This window comes from Drosophila mojavensis, unplaced genomic scaffold, assembly GCF_018153725.1.
Source record: "Drosophila mojavensis isolate 15081-1352.22 unplaced genomic scaffold, ASM1815372v1 contig_231, whole genome shotgun sequence".
Taxonomy (NCBI): Eukaryota; Metazoa; Arthropoda; class Insecta; order Diptera; family Drosophilidae; genus Drosophila; species Drosophila mojavensis.
The window spans coordinates 2,964,163-2,985,203 of NW_025318772.1; the positions used below are offsets into that span (position 1 = coordinate 2,964,163).

General features: G+C 40.3%; 5 protein-coding genes across 6 annotated transcripts; 3 read left to right on the plus strand and 2 right to left on the minus strand.

Annotated features, from left to right (window-relative positions):
• Window positions 1–1,820: 1,820 nt before the first annotated feature.
• LOC6574772 (homeobox protein 5) lies at window positions 1,821–11,214 on the minus strand. Of its 2 annotated transcripts, XM_002000765.4 has the most exons (7): window positions 11,097–11,212; window positions 10,482–11,001; window positions 5,482–5,739; window positions 5,306–5,414; window positions 5,110–5,247; window positions 4,454–5,034; window positions 1,821–2,473 (listed from the first exon to the last, which is right to left on the minus strand). In XM_002000765.4, exons 2-7 carry the CDS (start codon window positions 10,579–10,581, stop codon window positions 2,001–2,003), a joined length of 1,659 nt encoding a protein of 552 aa, XP_002000801.2. In that variant the 5' UTR covers window positions 10,582–11,001; window positions 11,097–11,212; the 3' UTR covers window positions 1,821–2,000. The 2 variants fall into 2 exon arrangements, with proteins under 2 accessions (XP_002000801.2, XP_032584077.1); XM_032728186.2 differs by lacking the exon at window positions 1,821–2,473 and having other exon boundaries at window positions 2,883–5,034; window positions 11,097–11,214.
• Window positions 11,215–11,979: 765 nt separating this feature from the next.
• On the plus strand, window positions 11,980–14,778 carry LOC6574773 (ATP synthase lipid-binding protein, mitochondrial). Its single transcript, XM_002000766.4, has 4 exons — window positions 11,980–12,082; window positions 12,665–12,768; window positions 13,466–13,670; window positions 14,329–14,778. The coding sequence occupies exons 2-4, from the start codon at window positions 12,721–12,723 to the stop codon at window positions 14,490–14,492; spliced, it is 417 nt and encodes a 138-aa protein (XP_002000802.1). The 5' UTR covers window positions 11,980–12,082; window positions 12,665–12,720; the 3' UTR covers window positions 14,493–14,778.
• An 879-nt stretch (window positions 14,779–15,657) lies between these two features.
• On the plus strand, window positions 15,658–16,624 carry LOC6574775 (G patch domain-containing protein 4). Its single transcript, XM_002000767.4, has one exon. It carries the CDS (start codon window positions 15,704–15,706, stop codon window positions 16,520–16,522), a length of 819 nt encoding a protein of 272 aa, XP_002000803.1. The 5' UTR covers window positions 15,658–15,703; the 3' UTR covers window positions 16,523–16,624.
• On the minus strand, window positions 16,520–17,772 carry LOC6574776 (probable rRNA-processing protein EBP2 homolog). Its single transcript, XM_002000768.4, has 3 exons — window positions 17,622–17,772; window positions 17,479–17,562; window positions 16,520–17,422 (listed from the first exon to the last, which is right to left on the minus strand). The coding sequence occupies exons 1-3, from the start codon at window positions 17,685–17,687 to the stop codon at window positions 16,649–16,651; spliced, it is 924 nt and encodes a 307-aa protein (XP_002000804.1). The 5' UTR covers window positions 17,688–17,772; the 3' UTR covers window positions 16,520–16,648.
• A 311-nt stretch (window positions 17,773–18,083) lies between these two features.
• LOC6574777 (protein zwilch) lies at window positions 18,084–20,958 on the plus strand. Its single transcript, XM_002000769.4, has 5 exons — window positions 18,084–19,230; window positions 19,292–19,365; window positions 19,423–19,933; window positions 19,999–20,253; window positions 20,337–20,958. Exons 1-5 carry the CDS (start codon window positions 18,192–18,194, stop codon window positions 20,402–20,404), a joined length of 1,947 nt encoding a protein of 648 aa, XP_002000805.1. The 5' UTR covers window positions 18,084–18,191; the 3' UTR covers window positions 20,405–20,958.
• Window positions 20,959–21,041: the final 83 nt, after the last annotated feature.

The following is a 21,041-nucleotide window of genomic DNA, read 5'->3' on the forward strand; positions in this document are numbered from 1 at the left end:
TATATTTACGAACATAACAGCAGTCTTATATAAGATGAAATACATTTAAATATAGAAATATGTATATATATATATATTTAATTTATTGTTTTCATTAGAGGGTTTTGAGTTGCATTTCAAAGTTGATTTTTTCGCTTTTGCCTATTTCCGATTTATATATCCTTAGCGCAAAAGGTTTTCTATTTACCCCTGCAGATCGATTGAATAGATGGGAAAGTCTGGGTGCCTAACTTCTATGCAGTGACAGGAGAAATGTGCTTCTGAATAAATCTTGATTTCTAAAAAAACAATCTGCAAGGATATATAAGCTTCGGATGGCCGAAGCATTAGTTTTTTCTTGTTGTTTATGTAAAAGTTGATAGCTAAACTATATCAGCCAGTTATAGGCCGCATAAGCGTGTGGTCTTATGGATCTACTGTATATATGTGTATTATATAGGATTAGGGAGGGGACGCACATTTATTTAATATTTAGTTGTAGTCTAATTTTAAACGCTGGGCGTCTCGCAAATGCGCTTCAAAATTTTTTGTTGTTTGGCGGTTGGCGGCTTTAGGTATACTATATTACTATTATTATGTATTCCTATACAATATATATATATATATATAATATATATTTCATTATTTATGTTTATGCTTGTATATATAGTATTGTATATATGTAATATATAAGATATATATTTGAAAAATTTCAATTAATTTGTTCTGTTTCGTGTTTAGTTTCTTCGTGTTTTCTTTTATCCTTCCAATTTAATGCATTATTCGTACATAAGGAACCCAATTACAGTTTTTTCTTTCTTATTGATTGCTGGGCGTGGTTTGACACTTCCCTGTTTTCTCTTCGTTCTTCTGTTTTTGTTTTCTTTAAATAATTTCTAATTATTAATGTTAATTTTGTATGCATGCATAAAATACTTTGAATATGACTCACATCATAGAAATAGAACATATTGTTATATGTATATTTATATATATATAATTATATTATTATTATGTTTATTACATTTAAGGACGATCGAAAATTGTAATTAAGACAAACATTAGATCAATTGATAATCGTACAGACACACACATAGAGAACAATATATAAATTAAATATACACGCACATACATATATATATATATAATATATTTCTAATTTATATCATATAATACTATAACTACCATACGAGTTATTGTGGGTGTTAAACGGAAACAGTTGAAGCTTTGAAGCTTCAGCTCTATTATTATTGTTATATTTTTATTTTTCTTTTTTTTGTATTTCTTCAGTTTCAATTTTTTTTTTTAATTTGTAGCTAGCTATTTTATTTGCTTGCATATTCGATACAATATTTTTTTTTTTTTACTTTTATTAATATATTTTTTTACACGAAGTTTTTTATTTTTTGGCAAATTTAACTTCGCGCCTAACGAAAAATTTTGCTAATGTGTTTTCTCTTGCCAATATGATGAATTTGTTATGAAAAATGCTGTTAGCCAATTACTACGTTGAAGAGTAAATTGCTTAAATCCTAAACGCAGTAGTTGGCTACATACATTTCTAGACGTGAATGTGAATCAAAAATATTTAATTTAACTACGATAATGACTAGTTGAAGAAACACCTTCAAAAATTTATTCACTAAATTTTATGGTTAATTTTTAAATGGGGTTTTTTTTTTTTTTTTTTTTTTTTTAATTTTTCTAATGCAGAGTAAGAGAGATAGAGAGGGAGAGAGATAGATCTTATATATAAATGAATATATTTGTTGCTGCTTGGTGTGTGTTGTAGTTGTTGTTTTGTGCCAATCGTAGGTTAGTTTTGTTTGGGTGTAGTTTTCGAAGTTATTTTAACAATTATATAGAAAATTATGTATTTTAAAAATAAAATTCGGTCTGCTCTTCCTAATCCTCTACTGCCTTATTGAGGAATCCTCTTGCTCCGCCTTAATGCCTTACTTAAGTGCTATTTCATCACAGCCAACGCTCTATATGCGGTCCGATCTGATCCGATCTGACACTCAATTGATTGTTTTCTTGTAGAGATTTTGATGTATATGCTCGTTCTGCAGCGCGCACATCTGACCCACAGCAACAGCGCCGAGCATGTTGGCATTGCCGCTGCCACCACCACCACCAACTGTTGCGGTACCCGCTGACTCTGCCCCAATGGCAGCAGCTGTTGCTGCCAGCTGATCGCCATTGCCCGCTGACAAGGTTCCATTGCGGCTGGCACGCAGATTCGAAAAGAATTTCTCTTTGAAGCCCAGCGAATACTTGTGCTCAATGAAGGTGTACGAGATTTGCATGGGCGTGGTTGCTGCCGGCTTGCTGGTTGGCATCGTTGCTGTTGTCGCAGCTGCTGATGCTGCTGTTGCTGTTGCTGTGGGCCGATTGAACTTGGCTGCGGCAAGTTGATTGCTGCTGTCGTTGCTGCTGCTGTTGCTGTTGCTACTGTTGCTGTTGTTGTTGTGTGAGCAGGAGTAAGAGGTTTCTGCAATAGGTAGAGAGAAAAGGAAAAGAAGTAACGAAATCATAAAACAAAAAACCAAAAGGCAAACCAAATATATGAAAAAAGAACAAAAGATAAACGATTACAACAGAAATATAATTTGTGTTAAGTCTGAGAGATGAGAAATACAAAATAAATTATTGCACCAAAATGGAAAGTATCTTTCGAAATGTGTGTTAACTTAATATATTATATATAATGCGAGCTCTGTAGGCTAATGCTTATAGTACAGATGGATATATTAATATATATGTTAAAATGTGTGTGATATTCTATATGAAGTTCAATTTGCTAATTCTTAAAACATAAATAATACTTTTCTTTTGCATGCTCTATATAGAGGCATATAGAGTCTGGTTCTGACAATAAAAGTGTTCGTTAGATTGAAAAATTAAATTCAAAAGTTTTGCAGTTTATTACAATGGGTTGCATAAATATATGCAATCGCTTCGTCTATATATTACTATGTCTAATTAAATTAAATGGAGATCAGCCGTTAATCGCTAACTAAAGTGTTGTATACAAAATCATATTGCACAATCTGTACGATTCGCGTTTTCATAATACATAATACAAATGTTTTTAAAGACACAACTTATATACGCTCTGGACAATATAAGCCGAAAAAAATATTTAAAAAGCAGTCTAAAAAATGTTTTTCCAATGGGTTTTGGTGAGTGTCGACGGCCCACCCCCCACACACACTTTCTATCTATGTATCAGCCAGAGGGGTGGGGCGTACCTTAAAGTTATAACTACAAATTGAGTACATTAACTAAGCAGTGCGAACAATGTTGTTCTTTTACAGTGCATTGTTAGAATGTTTGCTGTTCTTCTTGTTTGTTTTCTTCTTTTATTTTGTTGTTGTTGTTGTTTTTGTTCGTATACGAGGAGCGACGCTGGCTGTTTAAGTTGGAGGAGCCGGCGTCGCCTCCAGCGAGCATTGGCGCCGCATTAGTAGCTGCTTGAGTATAGGCTACGTTTCGGTGTTGACAACGCCGGCACCAACAACTTCAATGGCTGCCACTGTGATGGTGCCCGAATTGACGGCCGTTGCAATGGTTGACGGCATAATATCCTTGCCGTCAGCAGCTGCAGTCGCTGAGCAAAGACTGTTGTCCGTCAACATTAATGCATCGCTGGCCAATTGTGGTGCCTCATCTGTGTCCATGGGTTCGACGTTTGAAGCACTTGTTGCTGCCACAGCTGTCATGACATGTTTTTGCTTCAGGACAGCAGCATTTGAGCTTTTGTGCTGCTGTTGTTGTTGGGGCGGTGTGGGTGAGCTGCTCTTGCTGCTGCTGCTGCTGGTGGGACTAATAGGCAGCACATGTTGGTGTTGCTGTTGTTGTGGTTGCTGTTGCTGCTGCTGCTGCTGTTGGTGATGCTGCGACGATGACTGTATCAGATGGGTGCTAGCTGTGCTTGGCTCTTGCAGCAGCAATATGTTGGTCTTGGTTATGTTTGACAGCTTCTGGTTCTGCTGCAACATGTTGGTCGTGAGTGTTGCCACCAGTGCTTGTTGCTGTTGCTGCTGCTGCTGACTGGCGGCCGTGGTAGTGAAAGTCAACGTCTGTGTATTCTTGGTGGGCGATGTGGCCGGCGTCAGTATGCCCAGGTTAACCAAGTTGGGCAGCGTGATTTTAGTGGGCGTGCTGCAGCTGCTGGGGACGACAGCTGTAGCCACGTTGGCTACATTGCTGCCGTTGGCCTTCGACAGGCTATTGTTGCTGTCAACCAATTTGTGTTGCTGTGCAATGTCCACGCCGTTTGCCACATTGGTGGCCAACTTGAGTATTTTGTTGGCCGTGGCATTGGCGGCTATTAAATTAACGGACTTGGTAATGTTGTTGTTGTTGTTGTTGTTGCCGCCAGCAACAGCGGCAACATTACTGTTGTTGTTGTTGGCTTTAATGGATACTAAACCGAGTGTGCTGCGCATTAAACTGTTGTTGCTGTTACCTGTTGCTGTTGTTGCTGTTACGCTTGGCGACTGTGTGCTGACGTTCATTTGTTGCTGCTGCTGCTGTTGTTGTTGCTGCTGCTGTGGCAGTGCAAGTTGTTGTTGTTGCTGCTGCTGCTGCTGCTGTTGGGGCAAATTTGTTACAGTCACAATGTTGCCATTGCTTAGCTGCTGCAACATATTGCTGGCAGTAGCAGCATTGCTGGACAGACTATTGCTGCCCAAGCTGCCTGCGCCATGACAACTGGCGCTGGTGCTGCTCGACATGTTGCTGCTGGATGGGCTCAGCGAGCCAAGTGATTGCGATGGCGAATTGCTGCGCTGCAGCAGACCAACATTGTTGTTGGCATTGTTGCTTCCAGTCAGGCTGCTGCCATTGCTGCTGTTGTTGTTGTCGGCCTTGCACCTGCCCACATTATCGGCAGTTGCTGCCGCCGCAGCGGCCACCGCTAAGCTAGCCAACTGCTGCGTGGTTAGCACGCTCTCCGGCTGTGAGTTGTGGGTGTGAAGCGCATGATTTTTCAGGCCTTGCGCCGTTTTATAGCTCTTTCCGCAGTGGCACTTGTAGCCCTTGCGCACTCTGTGGGAATTTGTATGGGAATGGGCAAATGAGTTTTGTGTGTCTTTTGTTGCTGACATGTTTTTGGTTACTAACCTGCCGTCCTTTTTGTGGCCATTCTTCGAATGGTATTTAATTCCATTCACGTTCTTGTAGCGCTTCTTGCAGCCAGGAACGGGACAGGCAAACGGTTTCTCATTGCCAGGCGTGCCATTGCTGCCGCCACCGGAATGCCTTCAGGAGTTGACACAAATTATAGCTTAATACATAATGTTAAGTGAATGGAACGCACCTGCTGCCATAACGCATAATGAACTCAGAGCTAAACTCCTCGGTGGTCCAAGAGTCATTGCTGTCCTCCGATTCAGAAACAACCATTTCATCATCGTCCATTTCACTACCTGCAAAGTGCGAGATAAGATATTAGCTCACTGGCCAAGTCATTAAATGAATATATGCGATGCTTGCCTGTGGGCGTATTGCTGCGATTTGACGATGACATGCTATAGCTATGATGCTTAATCGCAAGCTTGCGCTTGAGCTCCGCATTGCCCGCATTGCCACTGCCGGCATTGCTGGTGCTATTGTTGTTGCTGCTGGTGTTGTTGATTAGGAAAGTGGATGGCTCCTTGCGAGCATCATCTGAGATGTAGCGTAGCACATAGCTCAGCGGCAAAGACGCAGGCGGTGCCAGCTCTTTTTGCTCGACCACCTGAGGATCATAGTCTGCAGAGAGAAGTAGGGCGAGAGAATGATGGATGAGTATTGTTTGAGTTTCATATAAACACCTAATTCCGAATTGACACCCAATACGGGTTCACAGACAAGTAACCTGCATACAATACAATCATTTTCAAAATGCCATAAATTATAAATATATGTATGTATATATATTTCTTATATGCTGATTTTGTATAAATATATGCTTTAATTAAGCACTGAAACAAGTTTAATCTCATTGTAACACTCAGACGGGTTTTTAGGTTGTTTCGGCAATTTAAAGATCATTAGTTCAAGAATGGGTATATACCCACATTTGGGGTGTTGTTTTGCGTGTGGATTTTATCTTATCGTTATATTATATCGTGGCAGAGATTTAAACACGACACGCTTTCATCTCCAATGTGGATAGAAACACGAAACAGACACCAGCACTTGCCTCCATTGAAAAGTTGAAATAATAAATAAACAAATAAATGTAAGCGCTTGTAATATTCTGTTCCGAGTGGCCCACAGTGCTCGTAATGCGGTTGCTGACGCATTTTTATGGGGGTCTTGTGATTGTGGACACACACCAAAAACTACATATATAAGTATATATGTATGTATATATATTAATTGTTGTACATAGGGGTATGTGCCGGGGGATTCGGGCCACAGGCGAGCACATGTGTGTGATTATCTTATCGTGCGAACAGACGACAAGCATAAGCTCAAAGTTTGCTTGATCAACCCAGTGCATAACAGCTGCGCACAGGTGATTGGCTCATTACTCGCGCATGTGTGCGTAACCTAACCTCCACGACCGCACATGGCATTACTATTTAGTGCAAGCAGCCAATCACATTCACTCTGTGCACTAGAGACAACTTGCAGACAAAATGCAATCGATTGGGGCGCAACAGGTAATCGAAATATCCTGCCCATCTCTTATCGTTGGATACGAACACACCGCACACCGCACACAGCGATAGCGATGGGTCGATAACAATGCAATGCGATTCGCTATGAACAAATATAAAACATATGCGACAAATTAGAAAATTGATTGAGAAACATATGTGCGCACATAATGTAAATGTATATATCTGTCATATATCACAAGAACTCTACTAATGTATGCGTTATCAGTTGCTATTACTAAAATGATGACTACGTGCCCTGCAATCGCTGACACATTCCCAATGGGGCGGCTCACGTACTGTAAAGCAAATATGAATTTTAAAACTGTTATTTAACAATTTATGGCTAACAGTTATTTGTATTTATTTTTTGCTGATTGATGAAAACGGAGTGGCGTATTGGCTTGCCTTTGTCTATGTCTACGACCGCCGCCCGGTCAGCGTCATTTGTTACGCTCAAATCAGTTTACTATTTTGTTGTTTATATTTCTTTACAGTCATTATTGTTATGATTTGTTATTGTTACTGTTGTTGTTATTTTCTTGATAACCTTAGACAGTCGTTGCCGTCCGTCTGTTCACCAGTTCTTGTTACTCTCTCACATGTGTCTCTCTCGCTAGGTGACAATAATTCAGCTGACAGTTGGTTTATAAAATTTTCAAATACTGCAGCACATTTGTTGTGAATCAAAGTTGATTTAGCTATACGTATACATCTAAGACATATACACATTTATATTTATGCATGCGCGTATCTCTACCATACATTCGCAGTTTTAAAAGTAAAATAAATATAAACAACGATTCTCTGCTGTTATTCCTGTTAGTCTTATTGCTTTTGCGTCGTCATCTGAGTCATTCACTTGTTGCAGAATTACTTTTTTTCTTTGCAGATAATAATTATACATACACAAAAATATATGTATTCAATATATGCATATACTCTTTATATATATACAGATGTTCTGTGTTTGCTTTTTGGGCGTGCAAAATTTGTGCAATGCTCATCTCGAAATTTGATAATGAGCGTCCAGAATGTCACTGACTGGAAACACAAACGAAATATTGTTAACAAATTGGATTAACAACATTCCGCGCCGGTTTGGCACATGTCGACCTAAACATATTGCAAAATATGTAACGGCATATTGCATTTCACAGTATGCACAAATTATCGATAAATCAACAGTGCACGCTGCGCTTATAGATTTATGTATATATTTATATCTATGTATATGTAGCTATGTATATGTATTCACATATGTGCGAGTGTATGTGAGTATACACAACAGGTGCCTGGCAACTGTGCAAAGGACAAACTTGAAGGTCTTGCGACGGCGTTGCCATAACAGCAAAAGGAAATCGTGAAAAAAAACTCCCAACTCCCGTGCCGTTGACGACTGAAAGCATGTACAGAGATGTTGCGATGCGATAACCGTAAGACAACTAACCAACTGGGCCAAGCAATTACATACATACGCATCTACACACACACATAAAAACTATATATGTATGCATGCACATAAAGTAAATGGCAAAAGTCCTTCGTGTTGATATCGCACTTGTGGGCACACAACTATATTAGATAAATACATTTCAACATACATATACGTTTATGTATATATGGACAAGGGAGGCTCGTGGGCGTGGATGCCATTAACCATACCAATTTTATGTAATGCCAGCGAACGCCTGTCAACGACGCCATTTGCTGCTGACCGTTATCAAGGCACCAATACCAGTAGCAGCATTAAGCAGCAGCAGTCGCAGCCGCAGTCAAAGCAGCAACAACAAACAGCTGCTTGCTTATAGCTGTAATAGTCAGCTGAGCTTGATGCCACCCCAATATTTACGTTAGAGAGGAGCGAACTTTGGGCGAAACGGCACACAATTCTTCTTAGTAACATTTATTCTGAATTTATATAATAATATATTTTGTTGTTAATTGAAATGTATTTATTTTCGTAAATGATGTTTCAGGCTTATAAATTTTCTCTCAAATGTTAGCTCATCCCCTTATCGCTTATGTACAATGGTTCTATTATTTGATTTGGTACTATTATCATCTTCTTTTTAAATTTATTATCTTGATTTCTATGATTAATGTTAGCGTGAAGTCGTGACAACTAATTCAAGCTCGCTTTGGCTATTGCCAGTTCGTGACACGATGCGCACTCAAATTTCGACATAAGTTATGCAGACATAATTATTTACAAATATAAATGAAGTACAAATAAATGGGCTGAAACAGCCCCTGAGTCTCGCACCACCAATATGTAAAACACCCCCTGGGCACACGTAACACACTCAACCCCTATGCTCGAATACCCATTGCAGCCAAGTGGCAACACTGAGCTTAATTTTATTGATTTTCCACCCCCTCACAAATACACGCACACACACATACATTGGCGTCACTGTTAAGTGCCTGGTCTAAAATTAGACATTTTTTGTGAAAAGCCCGGCTAGCCCAGTTATAGCATTCTTTTGTCGCTTTCCAACACTCACATCTAGCTTATCCATGCCAGCCGGCTTCGGTTCACGTAACTTGTTTACAGTAACAAATCGCTTGAATGAACCCTGAGTATTTCCCTTGAGTATTATTGCTTTCTAGCTCCCTTTATAAATATAGATTGGGTGTAATATATATTTCTATATGTATGTGTATATACCTTTTCTTATTGAAGAATAGTAGGTTCTTCGCTAAAGTGAACTTTCACTGTAGTGAAATGCACGTAATCAGACACCTGTGAATGGGCCGCAACATTGACAAGAATTGATTACCTGTGTGGGTGCAACTGGAGCACAAGTTTTGTCACCACTAGACTGATGAGATACTGGTGCCGAACAGGTGATAACACCTGCAAAAGACGCGCTAAAATCCCAAGCCCAAACCCAAGCCAAAGACAGGTCAAACACACACACACAGCCCGACACACACACACACAAGAAAAGGCGCTCACTTGCCCTTGCCGGCTTGGGTACAGATGCTGCTGCTGCTACGCTGGCGGCTCACCAACACAATCACACACACACTAACACACTTAAGGCAACACATATGTATGTATTGTTGTTGTTTAATGGATCACCGGCTTTTTGCTTGCTTCTGTTGTTTTTGCTTGCCACGCAACTGCGTTCTCGCTCACACTTGTATACTTGGCGTAACAAAACCAAGCGTACCTACATACATGCATACACCCATATATATCTGTGTGTAATTGTATAGAATGAATGCTGTACATGCCACGAATGGACATTTGCCTGTGTGTGTGTGTGAGTGCGAGCACAGGTAATTCAGCTTGGCTTGTCGCCTATTGTGAATGCGCTCGCTTGTTTCAATTGAAGGCGACGACGCGTACGCATTAAAACGTGCGTGCGTATTTAAGGCCTGGCCATATTGATTTTCCATGGCACACTTTGATATTATTGCACTGCAGCAATATATTTTGCCATCATTTCAAATGTGTGTGTTGTTTCACAGCTAAAATTGTTTTCAGGGCTGGGCAGTCGATACCGAACGAAAACAATACTTTATTCATGCACCGAAACGCAACAACGGGCGTGTATTTATATGCACACTCTCACAAGATTACCTACAATTTAATGGGCATATGCACACGCACACGCAATCACTCTCACACACACTCAAACAGTCTGACAAACCTGTATATACTATGTACATATAAATAAATTAAATAAACAAAACACAGAGTGCCGACTATGTCAGCGGCGTCGATACGATATGCCGTCCCGCTCATCACGCGACTAATTAATGTTGTTTGCCATTGTTATTTTCGCACTTTCGCACTTGTTTATTGCACTAATTATTGTTATTTTAAGTACTTGCCTATGTGGGTGCCCTCGATGTGTGATATTAAGTCGTTCAGACTTGGAAAAGTTTTAAAACAGCCATTGAATTTGCAGATGTTGATCAGAAACACGGCCATATCACTCGACGTACGACTGTGACTGCGCGTTATGTAAGTGTCACTGTTTGTTTAATGTTATATTTCTGGCATCCAAGAACTTAACAGTTTGCTAAGCTGTTACTTATTTCTGTTAAGCTTGTTCAAACGAATACTGTGGGTGATGGGTAACTATCGTGTATAATTAGTTATCGATGTTTACGATAGCTGGCAATCAAAACTATTCTCCGCCGTCGTCCCAGCCAATTTATACAATTAATCAATTAAGTCCAGCGAAAATGCAATATGCAGCGAATATCGAATTTGATTATAGCAGTTATTATCAATGAGCAAGCCAGATGAAATGAGAAACAATCCGTCGATTAGTATGTATTTGTGTTTCCTCCCTGGCCGTACGCACACACACACACTTATGCAAAAACGCTGTTATGCAATTGAGGGCTGCAATGACACATAAAAGTATATTATGATTACCTTGGCACTAAATCTACGCTTTGCGTTTTTAGATATACATTCAGCAAGCTTCCACTACTTACAGCATCCTGTTTCAATTGTGGTGGGCTTTAAATTACTCAATTTATAACATAAACCAGACGACGTGACGACACCACGACGCGTGGCTGTATGCGGACCAGGGCTGGATAACTATTCGATGAATATTCGATAAGGTCAACGAAAGGTAAATATTTTTTATTACCTTATAAACCGTCTAATGCCTTAAAATCTCAGCGAAGCATCCAACTGAGTTTGGCACTTATTAAATTTAGCATAATAAATCCATAATAATTGGTTATCATTATTTGAAATTTGCGCGCCAAAATTTTCTAATCAAAGTGCTGTTTGCTTAGATTGGATGAAACTCTGCAGGATTGTGTTCAGATTAAGATTTGTCATGTTATGTGCTAGTCAACATTTCTAAAATCGTGTTTTCAAACCAAATTTAAAAAATTTAATAATTTGTTGACGAAAATCGCGATTTCAGGGCTGGTAAGTTAAACCGGCATCAACTTCCAAGATTTTTTCCAATTCACCACAGGTCAGGACTGCAATTCATATAGATAATTGATAACATAATTAATTTCCCTATATAAAGGTAAATAGAATAATAATTTCATCTACATTAATAGAATTGCGAATGCCTAGAAATTAAAGTTAGAACTTCAAGACATATTCCCTCGAACGTTTGCCATTGCATGTCATACGTGTGTAATTGCGTGCCTGTTAACTCAGAAAACTATTTGTAATATGTATACATGTAAGACTTTAATATCCATTTAAGTAAAATATGCAGAAATCATTTTTAACTAAACATGATTTATGCCTAAAAAGCAGGCATAGGTTCTTTGGTGGTAGCACCGCTATTTTGTAAAATATACATATTGTTATCGATATGCACTCATGCGCTCGCTGACTTTCCAGATGAACTTCCAATTCACCACAGCAAAGAATTGCACGACGACTGTAGGGTAAAGTAAAAATTCGCGTTTAATACGGTTCCACTGTTGTTAAGGGTTTGTTCGAAGTGAGTTGGACGCATATCTTTCGTTGAAATTAAAAATGTGGAGCGCCCCCACCATGCCTCCTGCAGCTGCTGCTGGTTGAATAATCAGCTTCGAATGGAAATGCAAGAAAATAATTATTCAAAATACAATTGTTTTTAATAATAATTAGTGAAATAGAGTGAAGATTAAAAAAACAAGTGAAAATAACATTTTTTCAAACGTGTTCAATGTCGCCATCTTGCGGCTCACGCACACACTCATGCAAGATGTCACACGGGCGTATGAAGAGAACTGTCAGTGTTACTGTGTGAAGTCGTTGCGTCACTAGAAAAGTTCAACGATTTGAAGAAAATTAGTGTTAGTTTAAGATAATTAAGTGAAACTAGCTCGAATTTTGAGTTCCGATTGATTTGTGTTTCCGATTTAATTGAGAATTCTTCTAATTTGTGTGGATAGATACATTTTTTCCCATTACGTAACCAACAGCAACTTGCAGGCGGGCAGCGGCGTTTGCGGCACCGATTCGCAACAATTATATATTTACACATATATATAAATAAAAATATATATTTACAAAAAATCTACATCTATATCTTTTGCAGAGCTCCGTGCGCTTGCTTCAATTTTGTGCGAAACGCCAATTAAAATTCAACTAAAAATGTTCGTGTCGACAGTCTCTCGCATTGCTCCCGTTGCCAGGACCGCGGTAAGTAGAAAACGTGTTAACTCTTTCAGTGAGATAAATAGTTATGTGATTTTTTTGTTGCTAATTACATAATTCTTAGCCGCATCGATTTTCATTGTGCTAACAAAAAATATCTATGCTGCGACTGTGGTGACTTGGAATTCCAATGGAAAACACATACAGTTACATAAGTTGAAAGCAAAAATTGAGGTTATGTGCTCTTCATAGCTGCAACTTTTTAATCTATAAAAATGCAAAGCAATTTAAACGCATATGCGACAGACTTTTATAAAATTCGATTTATTCTGGAATAAAATTAAGCGATTGAAATGCAGTGTAAGCATTGTATAACAAGTTATAGTAACTTTGTTACTGATAATGGTTGAGGTTAGAACCGGTGAAAGCTCTCATATCTATTCCGTTGAAGCTATATAGATCAATACTCTAATTAAAAAAAATTAATTGACAACATTAAGCAGCGATAATTATTAAATTTATTTGCCGTCTTTTTCAATGACAACAACAAACTGCCAAATGGCTAAAATCCAAATTGCTTAACGCATTGCATAACTTGGCAATGGGATGCAAAATGTCAACGCGCAAAGCCTACAACAACCACAACAATAACAATTTTCTTTTTATCTCACATGAAAGATGAAACTAAACTGTCAGCTTATCTAGTTACATAATTTAACCTTTCCCTATTCTCTTATTGCAGCTCCTCGCCAACTCCAAGCAATACTTGCGACCATTGAGCAGCGCCGTCATCAGCCAGAGCCAAACTTTGGCCGCTCAGAACACAACCCCCGTAGCATTACTGCCACAGATCAGGTCATTCCAGACCTCGCCAGTCACGCGTGACATTGATTCGGCTGCCAAATTCATTGGTGCTGGTGCTGCAACAGTCGGTGTCGCTGGTTCCGGTTCGTATTGGTTTTCGTTAAGCTTTCGATTTGTCCGATCTTTATTACTGTATATGCTATGTTGAATTCTCCTAACCAACGGTCACATACTCTTCTTCAGTCAGTTACAATCTAGCATCTGGGGCACACACAACGAGTATCTGATTACTCTTATGATTGCCCCGGGAAGGTCTGAGATTTGGTCAAAGCTCCCTTGTTGCCGTAACAACGCTCAAAAGCTGAAAGGTGATTGTGTGTCGTGGAGCTTCATTTCCTAGCAGGAAACTTGTGTAATCACAAGGCGAAAGTACCAGAAATGCTGCAGCATGGCTGTTGCCGCATAACCTGCCGCCGGCCATGTTGCATTGAAAGCTTTCGTGGCCAGCAATTTTAGTGCGATGTGCTTGCTGCAAACCTCAACTCTGAGGTGCGTAGAACTCAATTCAGACTAATCTGTGACTGACTGGTCACCCTAAAGCAGATGAGTATGGACTAACTGGCAGAGGATTTCCATTGCATATGGTATATAGCTGCTCGCTGAAGAAGCGAGTTTCCATCGGCAACTGCCGATGTGGTTTCCATATAAATCTTCTTAATATCTGTACAATTTGATTAATCTATTCTGTATTTCTTTTTCTTTTTTCTGTATAAATCGCTCGCTATCTGACCAATACAACAGGTGCTGGTATCGGAACAGTATTCGGTTCCCTCATCATTGGTTATGCCAGAAACCCATCGTTGAAACAGCAGCTGTTCTCGTACGCCATTTTGGGTTTTGCCCTGTCTGAGGCTATGGGTCTGTTCTGTCTTATGATGGCCTTCCTGTTGCTGTTCGCCTTCTAAGCGCCGCTACTCGTCCTTCAATTTTCCGTGCAATTGTTTGTCGGTGTGTATGTTGATGTGGGCATTTGGGGTATTTATCTATCCCGATGGCCATCTGCATGCTAGCGACAGTCAGGGGCAACGAGAAAGCAAAGTAAAGAAGAAACAACAACTTCAACAAATAAGCAACCAACACCAACAACGTTTTTCGATTATAATTGATAAATGATTGATAGGCAACAACATCCTGTACTATCTAATTATAAAATAACAACAACAACAACATAATATATGTAATTTTGTTTTTTAAAAACATTCGAAACTGTAGTAATCGCCTAAATCAATCGCAGAACAAGATCATCGCGCAGATTCAACACATCATCGATTTAAGTTTAAGCCAAAATAGGAAGAAAAAACAACAAACTGCTAATAAAAAAGAATACATTGGAATAAACTCGGCAGAAGTGCATCGAGATAGACATAACGAAGACACGATATAAACAAAAAGTTGAGATTGAAATTGTAAACATTAAAATTAAATTTTAATCCATGCAAGCTTCAAATTCACACCGCATCAGCAGACCCCACACGCAGGTGACTACACAGAAATCGACATGATGCGCCCTCTCCATCATTCTGTGAGTTGGTTGTCCGTGTTCCTCGGCTCTCTCTCCCCTCAATAGCCTTGACAACAGCAACATCAGACTGTCGCGGCGGCAGCGGCAGCACGTGCAACCAACTCTCGTAGCCAATTGAGACCGGCTGTTGGCGAGGGCGTGGAGTGTTTGCTTTTGTGTCGTCTTCTACACTTTTTGAATTATGTGGCGCGTACTGATAACGTTTCTTTAAGTTTATTGTATTTAAAACATGTTTTTCTATTTGTTAAATTATTTCTTGAATGCCACTTAATCATTGTCACATAATCGAATAAAGTGGGGTTTGTTTTATTGGCTAGAGTAACGAGAAATATTGGTATTTGAAGGAATATGAAATAAAGGAAAACTGAATGTGTTAAGGAAAGATGATTTGTAGTTTTGATATTCTATAGATATTTAGATTTGTACAACAAATTTTAGGTAGAAAACCTCGTATGATTCCAGCCCGTTCGCATGTTTAAATTTTGCCGCTTAAAATACAGCCCTGCATTGTGGCATAAACACGCTGTTGCGGACTATCGATTACTTTGGAAATATGTAACCGATAAATTTACAATAATAAAAACCACATTGTTCATGGATTTTGGGAAGAAGATTTTGGGTAAATACGGTTGGAAAGAAGGCGATGGCTTAGGTAAAAACAATAATGGCATAGCGGCTCCATTGAAAGCGAGTCTAAAATTTGATAATGCTGGCCTGGGCGTTGATCGCGCCACAGAATTCAATGATCACTGGTGGGAGCGTTGCTTCAACGAGGCAGCATCAAATGTATCTGTTCAAGTGGAGCAGAATGGTCAGGTGAGCACAGCGCGCAAAGCTGGCCAAGAGGCTGTGGAAATTTCAACCAAGGGCTATTCGGCGCGTAAATTGAAAAAGGCCAAGGATCAGCAAAAAGATTCTTACAGTGGAGCCGTGTATGGTAATTTCCTAAAATCTGCGCTTCTTACCCAAGAGGGTGGCGAAGTGGAGAACGAGGAACGAATCAAGGTGGAGGACATTGCTGTTGCCAAAGTGCAAGTGCTGACCGATGAGCAACTATTCCAGGCATGTGGCGGTCGGACAGCTCACAAAGGCGCACGCCATGGACTCAAATTGAGCGGCAAGCTGGCGCGCATAGAGCAGCAGGAGCGCGAAATGTTGGCCAAGCTGCAGGGAAAACAAGTGCAGACAGCTGGTGAGGAAGCTGAGAAGTCGAATAAAATTAAAAAGAAGAAAAAGAAGAATAAATGTAAAGAGGTCGATGAAGAGCAGCCTGAGATGAATGCGATTGAGCTGGAGCAAGAGCCAACAAAGAAGTCTAAGAAGCGGGAGTTGGTTATTGAGTGCATAGAAAGCGAACCTGCGCCGGCTGTCAAATCAAAGAAAAAGAAAAAAAAGCATAAGCAAGCGGAGTAGTTGAAATATATATATATATAATTGATATATAGCATACACTTTTATGTACATATGAAATGTATTTAGTTATAATAAATCTAAACGAAGGCATTTATAAATCTAGTTTTGTTGTCCCTTAATCCTGATTCACTTTCTGCCCTTAGCCTTCATGCGCCTGGATTTGCCCAGCCGTTTGTTGACCGAGGCACCGGCCTTGACGCCGCGTTGACGACGTGTGGATTTCTCTGAGTCAAGACCAGCTGCCGACGACTTGGTGTTGCGTTTGAGACCCTTCTTTTTGCCACCGAATCCGAACTTTTTGTTGCGCAGCTTGCGTTTGTCTGCCGATTGCTTCTGCTTGGACTCTAAGGCTTTAGCATCTTCAAGGAAGTCCAGATTTTTAAGCTTGCCCTTGCGGAATTTCTTCAGCTTATCGAGCATCTCCTTCTTCTCAGCTTCGCGCTGCACCTTGGTCTGCTTGGCCAGCATTTTGCCCATTTTTCGTTGCTCGCGTATTTGTTTGATGCGCTCGGATTTGGCTTGTCCTTGCTGTTTGGCCATTAGATTGGCGCGTACCTTTTGCATGTGTTCGTCCGACTTGGCCATTTCGGCAAAATAGTCATCGGGACGACGCGTCTTAATACCCAGCTCGTGCAGTCGCTTTATTCCCTCCAGCACCGCACTTTGTGCCTGGCGATGGAACAACATTTCACGCTTAAAGTCATTTAGGACGGGATCCTCTTCGGGTCGAACATAAGGTATTTTGGCATTTCCCTTAAACTGATTCGCACGTTTCTGTTCGTGCTTTTCGAGCTGTACAGCCAGCTCGGGTGCCAGAGGAGCCAAATTGTTGATCATATCCAGGCGCTCCACCCATGGTAGATCCAGGCGTATGGCGTGAGCTTTGGCCAACAGTTTGGTCTGGGAGTATTGATAAATTTTAGTACAATAGTTCAAGTCCCACTAGTTTAACTTACTATATCATTTATTTTATTTCGTTGTCCGCTGAACTCAACATTAAGACCAGGTTTTAGATCTCCACGCTCGAAAGCCGCTTGCAGCTGTTGAAATTGTAAATCATAAATAATTGCAGACTTTCTTAATAGTGTTATTTACATACCTCAGCATCAGAATTGTCCTCTGAATCGAATTCTGAGCCACTGTCTTGTAATTCAAAGTCAGCCATGCTTTAAAATTATATTATATTATATTATTAAGAGAAGTTGACTAAATAAAAACAAAGCCAACACGTGCGAACCGCAAATGGTTATCGATAACAATATGTGCCGCGCGCATATATTTAAGTGTAGCAATTAGCTTTTGTCTTGTAGTTCATGGTAGCATCGATAATCCGATTCAAGGCAACCCCAAATCAAACTTGCCGCTTGAAGTGGGCTAAATAAGTCTGTTGTCTGCCAATTGCAGCCAAAAAAGCTGCAATATTCACTTTTTAAAGTATTGCTTTAATTGAATTATTTTGTAAGTGAATATAATCATTTGGAATTTTTACATGCTTTTTAACATCACGTTATGGAACACAATGTCTTAACTGAGTAACGGCATTTTCCATTCAATTTTTCAGATTCACTGTTATTAACAGTTCCGCAAAATGTTAAGATTCTAGATGCCATTTTACTTCAATTAAGGCGGCATATCAAGTATAAAGTGAACTTTTTTTTATTTATACATAATGCATGTTAATCTGGCAAATATTTACGCTGAGTTGATGCGTAAATATGGTGATAATCATACTATCACATATAGTGTGCCGCCAAGTTATTTAACTAGATTAGTTGGTGCGCGCGAATCAGCAAATAAAATTGTTTTTGTCTACAAGGAGGATCGCAGTGGCGGCATTACGACGACCACGCCCACCAAGTTGCTACTGAAACCGGAGCGTCGATCACCCAATACAGATTTGGATCTAACTGGCAGTCCGCTGAAAGACGACTGTATTGTGGATGCTATTGCCGATCTCTCGCTGGATCTGAATATAGTCAATCGGAATCCTTGGAAACCGGATGAGGAATATCATCGAGGCATGCCGGCCGATAAAGCGCGTGCGATCATCTGTACAGAATCGTTTCAACAGGCCGATGGTCAGGGCTCCGTTTGGTTTCTCTGCGATGGGAGCGACTTCGGTCACACGCTGCTACTGCAATACGAATACCATCCGACGCACTTCTCTCGCGGCATAGTCAGCTATTCGGGCGTAATGCCCGCCTATATGGTGTCATCCCAGTCTCTGGTGCGACAGCACGGACTAAGCGCAGGCGCACAACTAGAGACATACATTGAGAACAACTATCAGATTAATCCGCACATGACGATACTATGCAGCTGGTCGACGCCGGCGCCACTGCCGTTGCTCATCAATCTGAGCGGCTGCAATGTGTTATTAAATCAGGCATTTCGCGTGGGCGATTGCGGCCCTCTGACGGAGGACTTCATGAACCAGCTGCGCATCCTAGCGTACATACGCGAAGACATCGTTAGCTATCACAACGATGAGCGGGTGGGTGTGCAACGGGAACCGGTCTATCGTTGTGGCAGCGGCATTGACATGGACGAACTGCGTGAATCCATTAACAAAACAATGACTGAGGTTTCTGGCTTTACGGACGTCTTTACGGATGGCCATGCGGAGTATGATATTGAGGAGGTGGTGCAGCGCGCCAAGCTGCGCAGGCTCATGGATCTCACCGACAAACTGTGGGAGTTGCTCAAATGTAAGTGTATCTCAGGCATTTTGTATTTATTGCTTATGCTAATCATTTTATCCTTCAACAGCTTGCTCTTGCTACAAGGATTTGAAACTAGCCTTCAACATCCTCTTTCAATGCGCTGTGCGCTGCAATATTGTGGTACCTAACCTGATTACAGAATCCTTGCTATCAAACTAATTCTTTCCATATTTTCAGAACACACCAACAAATAAAAATCGTTTGGCTGAAATCATTGCAAATTTGGCCAACAGTCGCTTGGCCATGCCCTGCCTGAGCGGTACGGAGCCTTTGGAATTGTTGTTAGAAATCGGTTTGGAGAAGGTTCACAAGGATTACGAGTTCATCTTTACGGAGAGCAAAATTTGCAGTATTAGTTTGTTAAAAGGTAGCAGTGAATCGGTCACTTCCGACATAATCGATGGCTCCTCAACGAATGATCTATCCAAGTTGCGCAAATCGCTGCATAATGCCATGAGAGGTGATGCGCCGGGTGGTGGTGGTGGTGGTGGCATACGCAAGACGCTGCTGCACAACACCGCGGGCGGCAAGCAAACCGGCGCCAATTATCAGAATGGCGATTTGTCTGGCTTTAAGAATAGTAACTTTAATGAGAAGGAGAGCATGCTGCAAATATCCAAGCTGTTTCAAATACACTGCACGTTGGAGCATCTGTTGATGATACATGTGAACTTGAATTTACCCAACGGTTAGTGCACTTGCTGAGCAATCTATCCTAATGTCAATATTCATATATAATATTTATTTATTCAGTTTACGCTGATGTCTGCACTCAGCTGTTGAACAAGCAGCCGCGTCTGGTGGAGAGCATTGATGATAATTTAAGCGATGTGGCTGGCATTCAGCTATCTGCGCATTATGTGCGCGAACACTTGGATGGCAAGGATCCACACACACGCCAAATAACAATGAAGTCACAGAACAAATATAGGGAGAACACGACCACGTTTTATTTTAATTTAGAAAACATTTGTCCGCCTGAGCTGGCGAAATGCTTTCAGTCCGACGGTTAGTTGAAGCACAAACTTTTCATTTTCTTTTCTATAAATATAAGATATTTATATATGAATTTCGTATACTCTTTATTGCAGATAAGGAGCTGGTCAAGGAGCGTACCTATCATTGTTGGCTCTACCGAAAAATTCGCACGCTCAAATAGAAATTGATGTTTTGTTTTGTCTAATTATTTGTATCATTTATTGTGTATTTAATCATAAATATTTGTCGCTTAACCTTACAACCTGCTTATCGCACTGCAAGAGCCGCAGACCAAAATCATGTCGTCTGAATACTTACAAGTTTTAATCCATGCAATTGTCTTGGATCGCTCAAGGTTCTAAATCTATTTATTTCAAATGCTGATAGTAAACACAATTAGCGTGCGTTTTGCTTGGCATATTCTAAACAAAGTGCAAACACGGCGAGGAAATGAGCATATTTGCAGCCAAGCGTTAAGTAATGCTATAAATCGGCCCAAACGTGTGCCCAATGGCCAGCTCATGTGCAGCTGGCGCCACGGCAAACAGCCCCCAAAAATGTTACAATCCAATTAGTGCAATGCTCCAGTCTGTCGTCGACAAATGCTTAGCCCGATTGATTTTCAAGTCTCAGACGTGCGTGGAACGCGCTGCGGTTCGGACGTGTCGCGCTTTAAAACGGCAATTATACAAATATATTTAAGAAAAGAAAAAATAAAGAAAAACAAAAGGATTATTTGTTGGCGCACACATTCGGCTGCAAGTTCACAAGGCTTCAACAAAGTGACGCACATCCTGTGCCAAGCATAGTTATAAATA

Excerpts from the sequence above, each read along its gene's own strand:
- LOC6574773 (XM_002000766.4), top strand. The coding sequence starts at position 12,721 with ATGTTCGTGTCGACAGTCTCTCGCATTGCTCCCGTTGCCAGGACCGCG. Across the intron at positions 12,769-13,465 it reads CTCCCGTTGCCAGGACCGCG|CTCCTCGCCAACTCCAAGCA; the intron begins GTAAGTAGAAAA and ends CTCTTATTGCAG. Across the intron at positions 13,671-14,328 it reads AGTCGGTGTCGCTGGTTCCG|GTGCTGGTATCGGAACAGTA; the intron begins GTTCGTATTGGT and ends CCAATACAACAG.
- LOC6574777 (XM_002000769.4), top strand. The coding sequence starts at position 18,192 with ATGCATGTTAATCTGGCAAATATTTACGCTGAGTTGATGCGTAAATAT. Across the intron at positions 19,366-19,422 it reads CTGTGCGCTGCAATATTGTG|AACACACCAACAAATAAAAA; the intron begins GTACCTAACCTG and ends CCATATTTTCAG. Across the intron at positions 20,254-20,336 it reads GAAATGCTTTCAGTCCGACG|ATAAGGAGCTGGTCAAGGAG; the intron begins GTTAGTTGAAGC and ends TCTTTATTGCAG.
- LOC6574775 (XM_002000767.4), top strand. The coding sequence starts at position 15,704 with ATGGATTTTGGGAAGAAGATTTTGGGTAAATACGGTTGGAAAGAAGGC.
- LOC6574776 (XM_002000768.4), bottom strand. The coding sequence starts at position 17,687 with ATGGCTGACTTTGAATTACAAGACAGTGGCTCAGAATTCGATTCAGAG. Across the intron at positions 17,563-17,621 it reads AGGACAATTCTGATGCTGAG|CTGCAAGCGGCTTTCGAGCG; the intron begins GTATGTAAATAA and ends CAATTTCAACAG. Across the intron at positions 17,423-17,478 it reads GAAATAAAATAAATGATATA|ACCAAACTGTTGGCCAAAGC; the intron begins GTAAGTTAAACT and ends CAATACTCCCAG.
- LOC6574772 (XM_032728186.2), bottom strand. The coding sequence starts at position 10,581 with ATGGCCGTGTTTCTGATCAACATCTGCAAATTCAATGGCTGTTTTAAA. Across the intron at positions 5,248-5,305 it reads ATTATGCGTTATGGCAGCAG|GCATTCCGGTGGCGGCAGCA; the intron begins GTGCGTTCCATT and ends CAACTCCTGAAG. Across the intron at positions 5,035-5,109 it reads GGCCACAAAAAGGACGGCAG|AGTGCGCAAGGGCTACAAGT; the intron begins GTTAGTAACCAA and ends AAATTCCCACAG.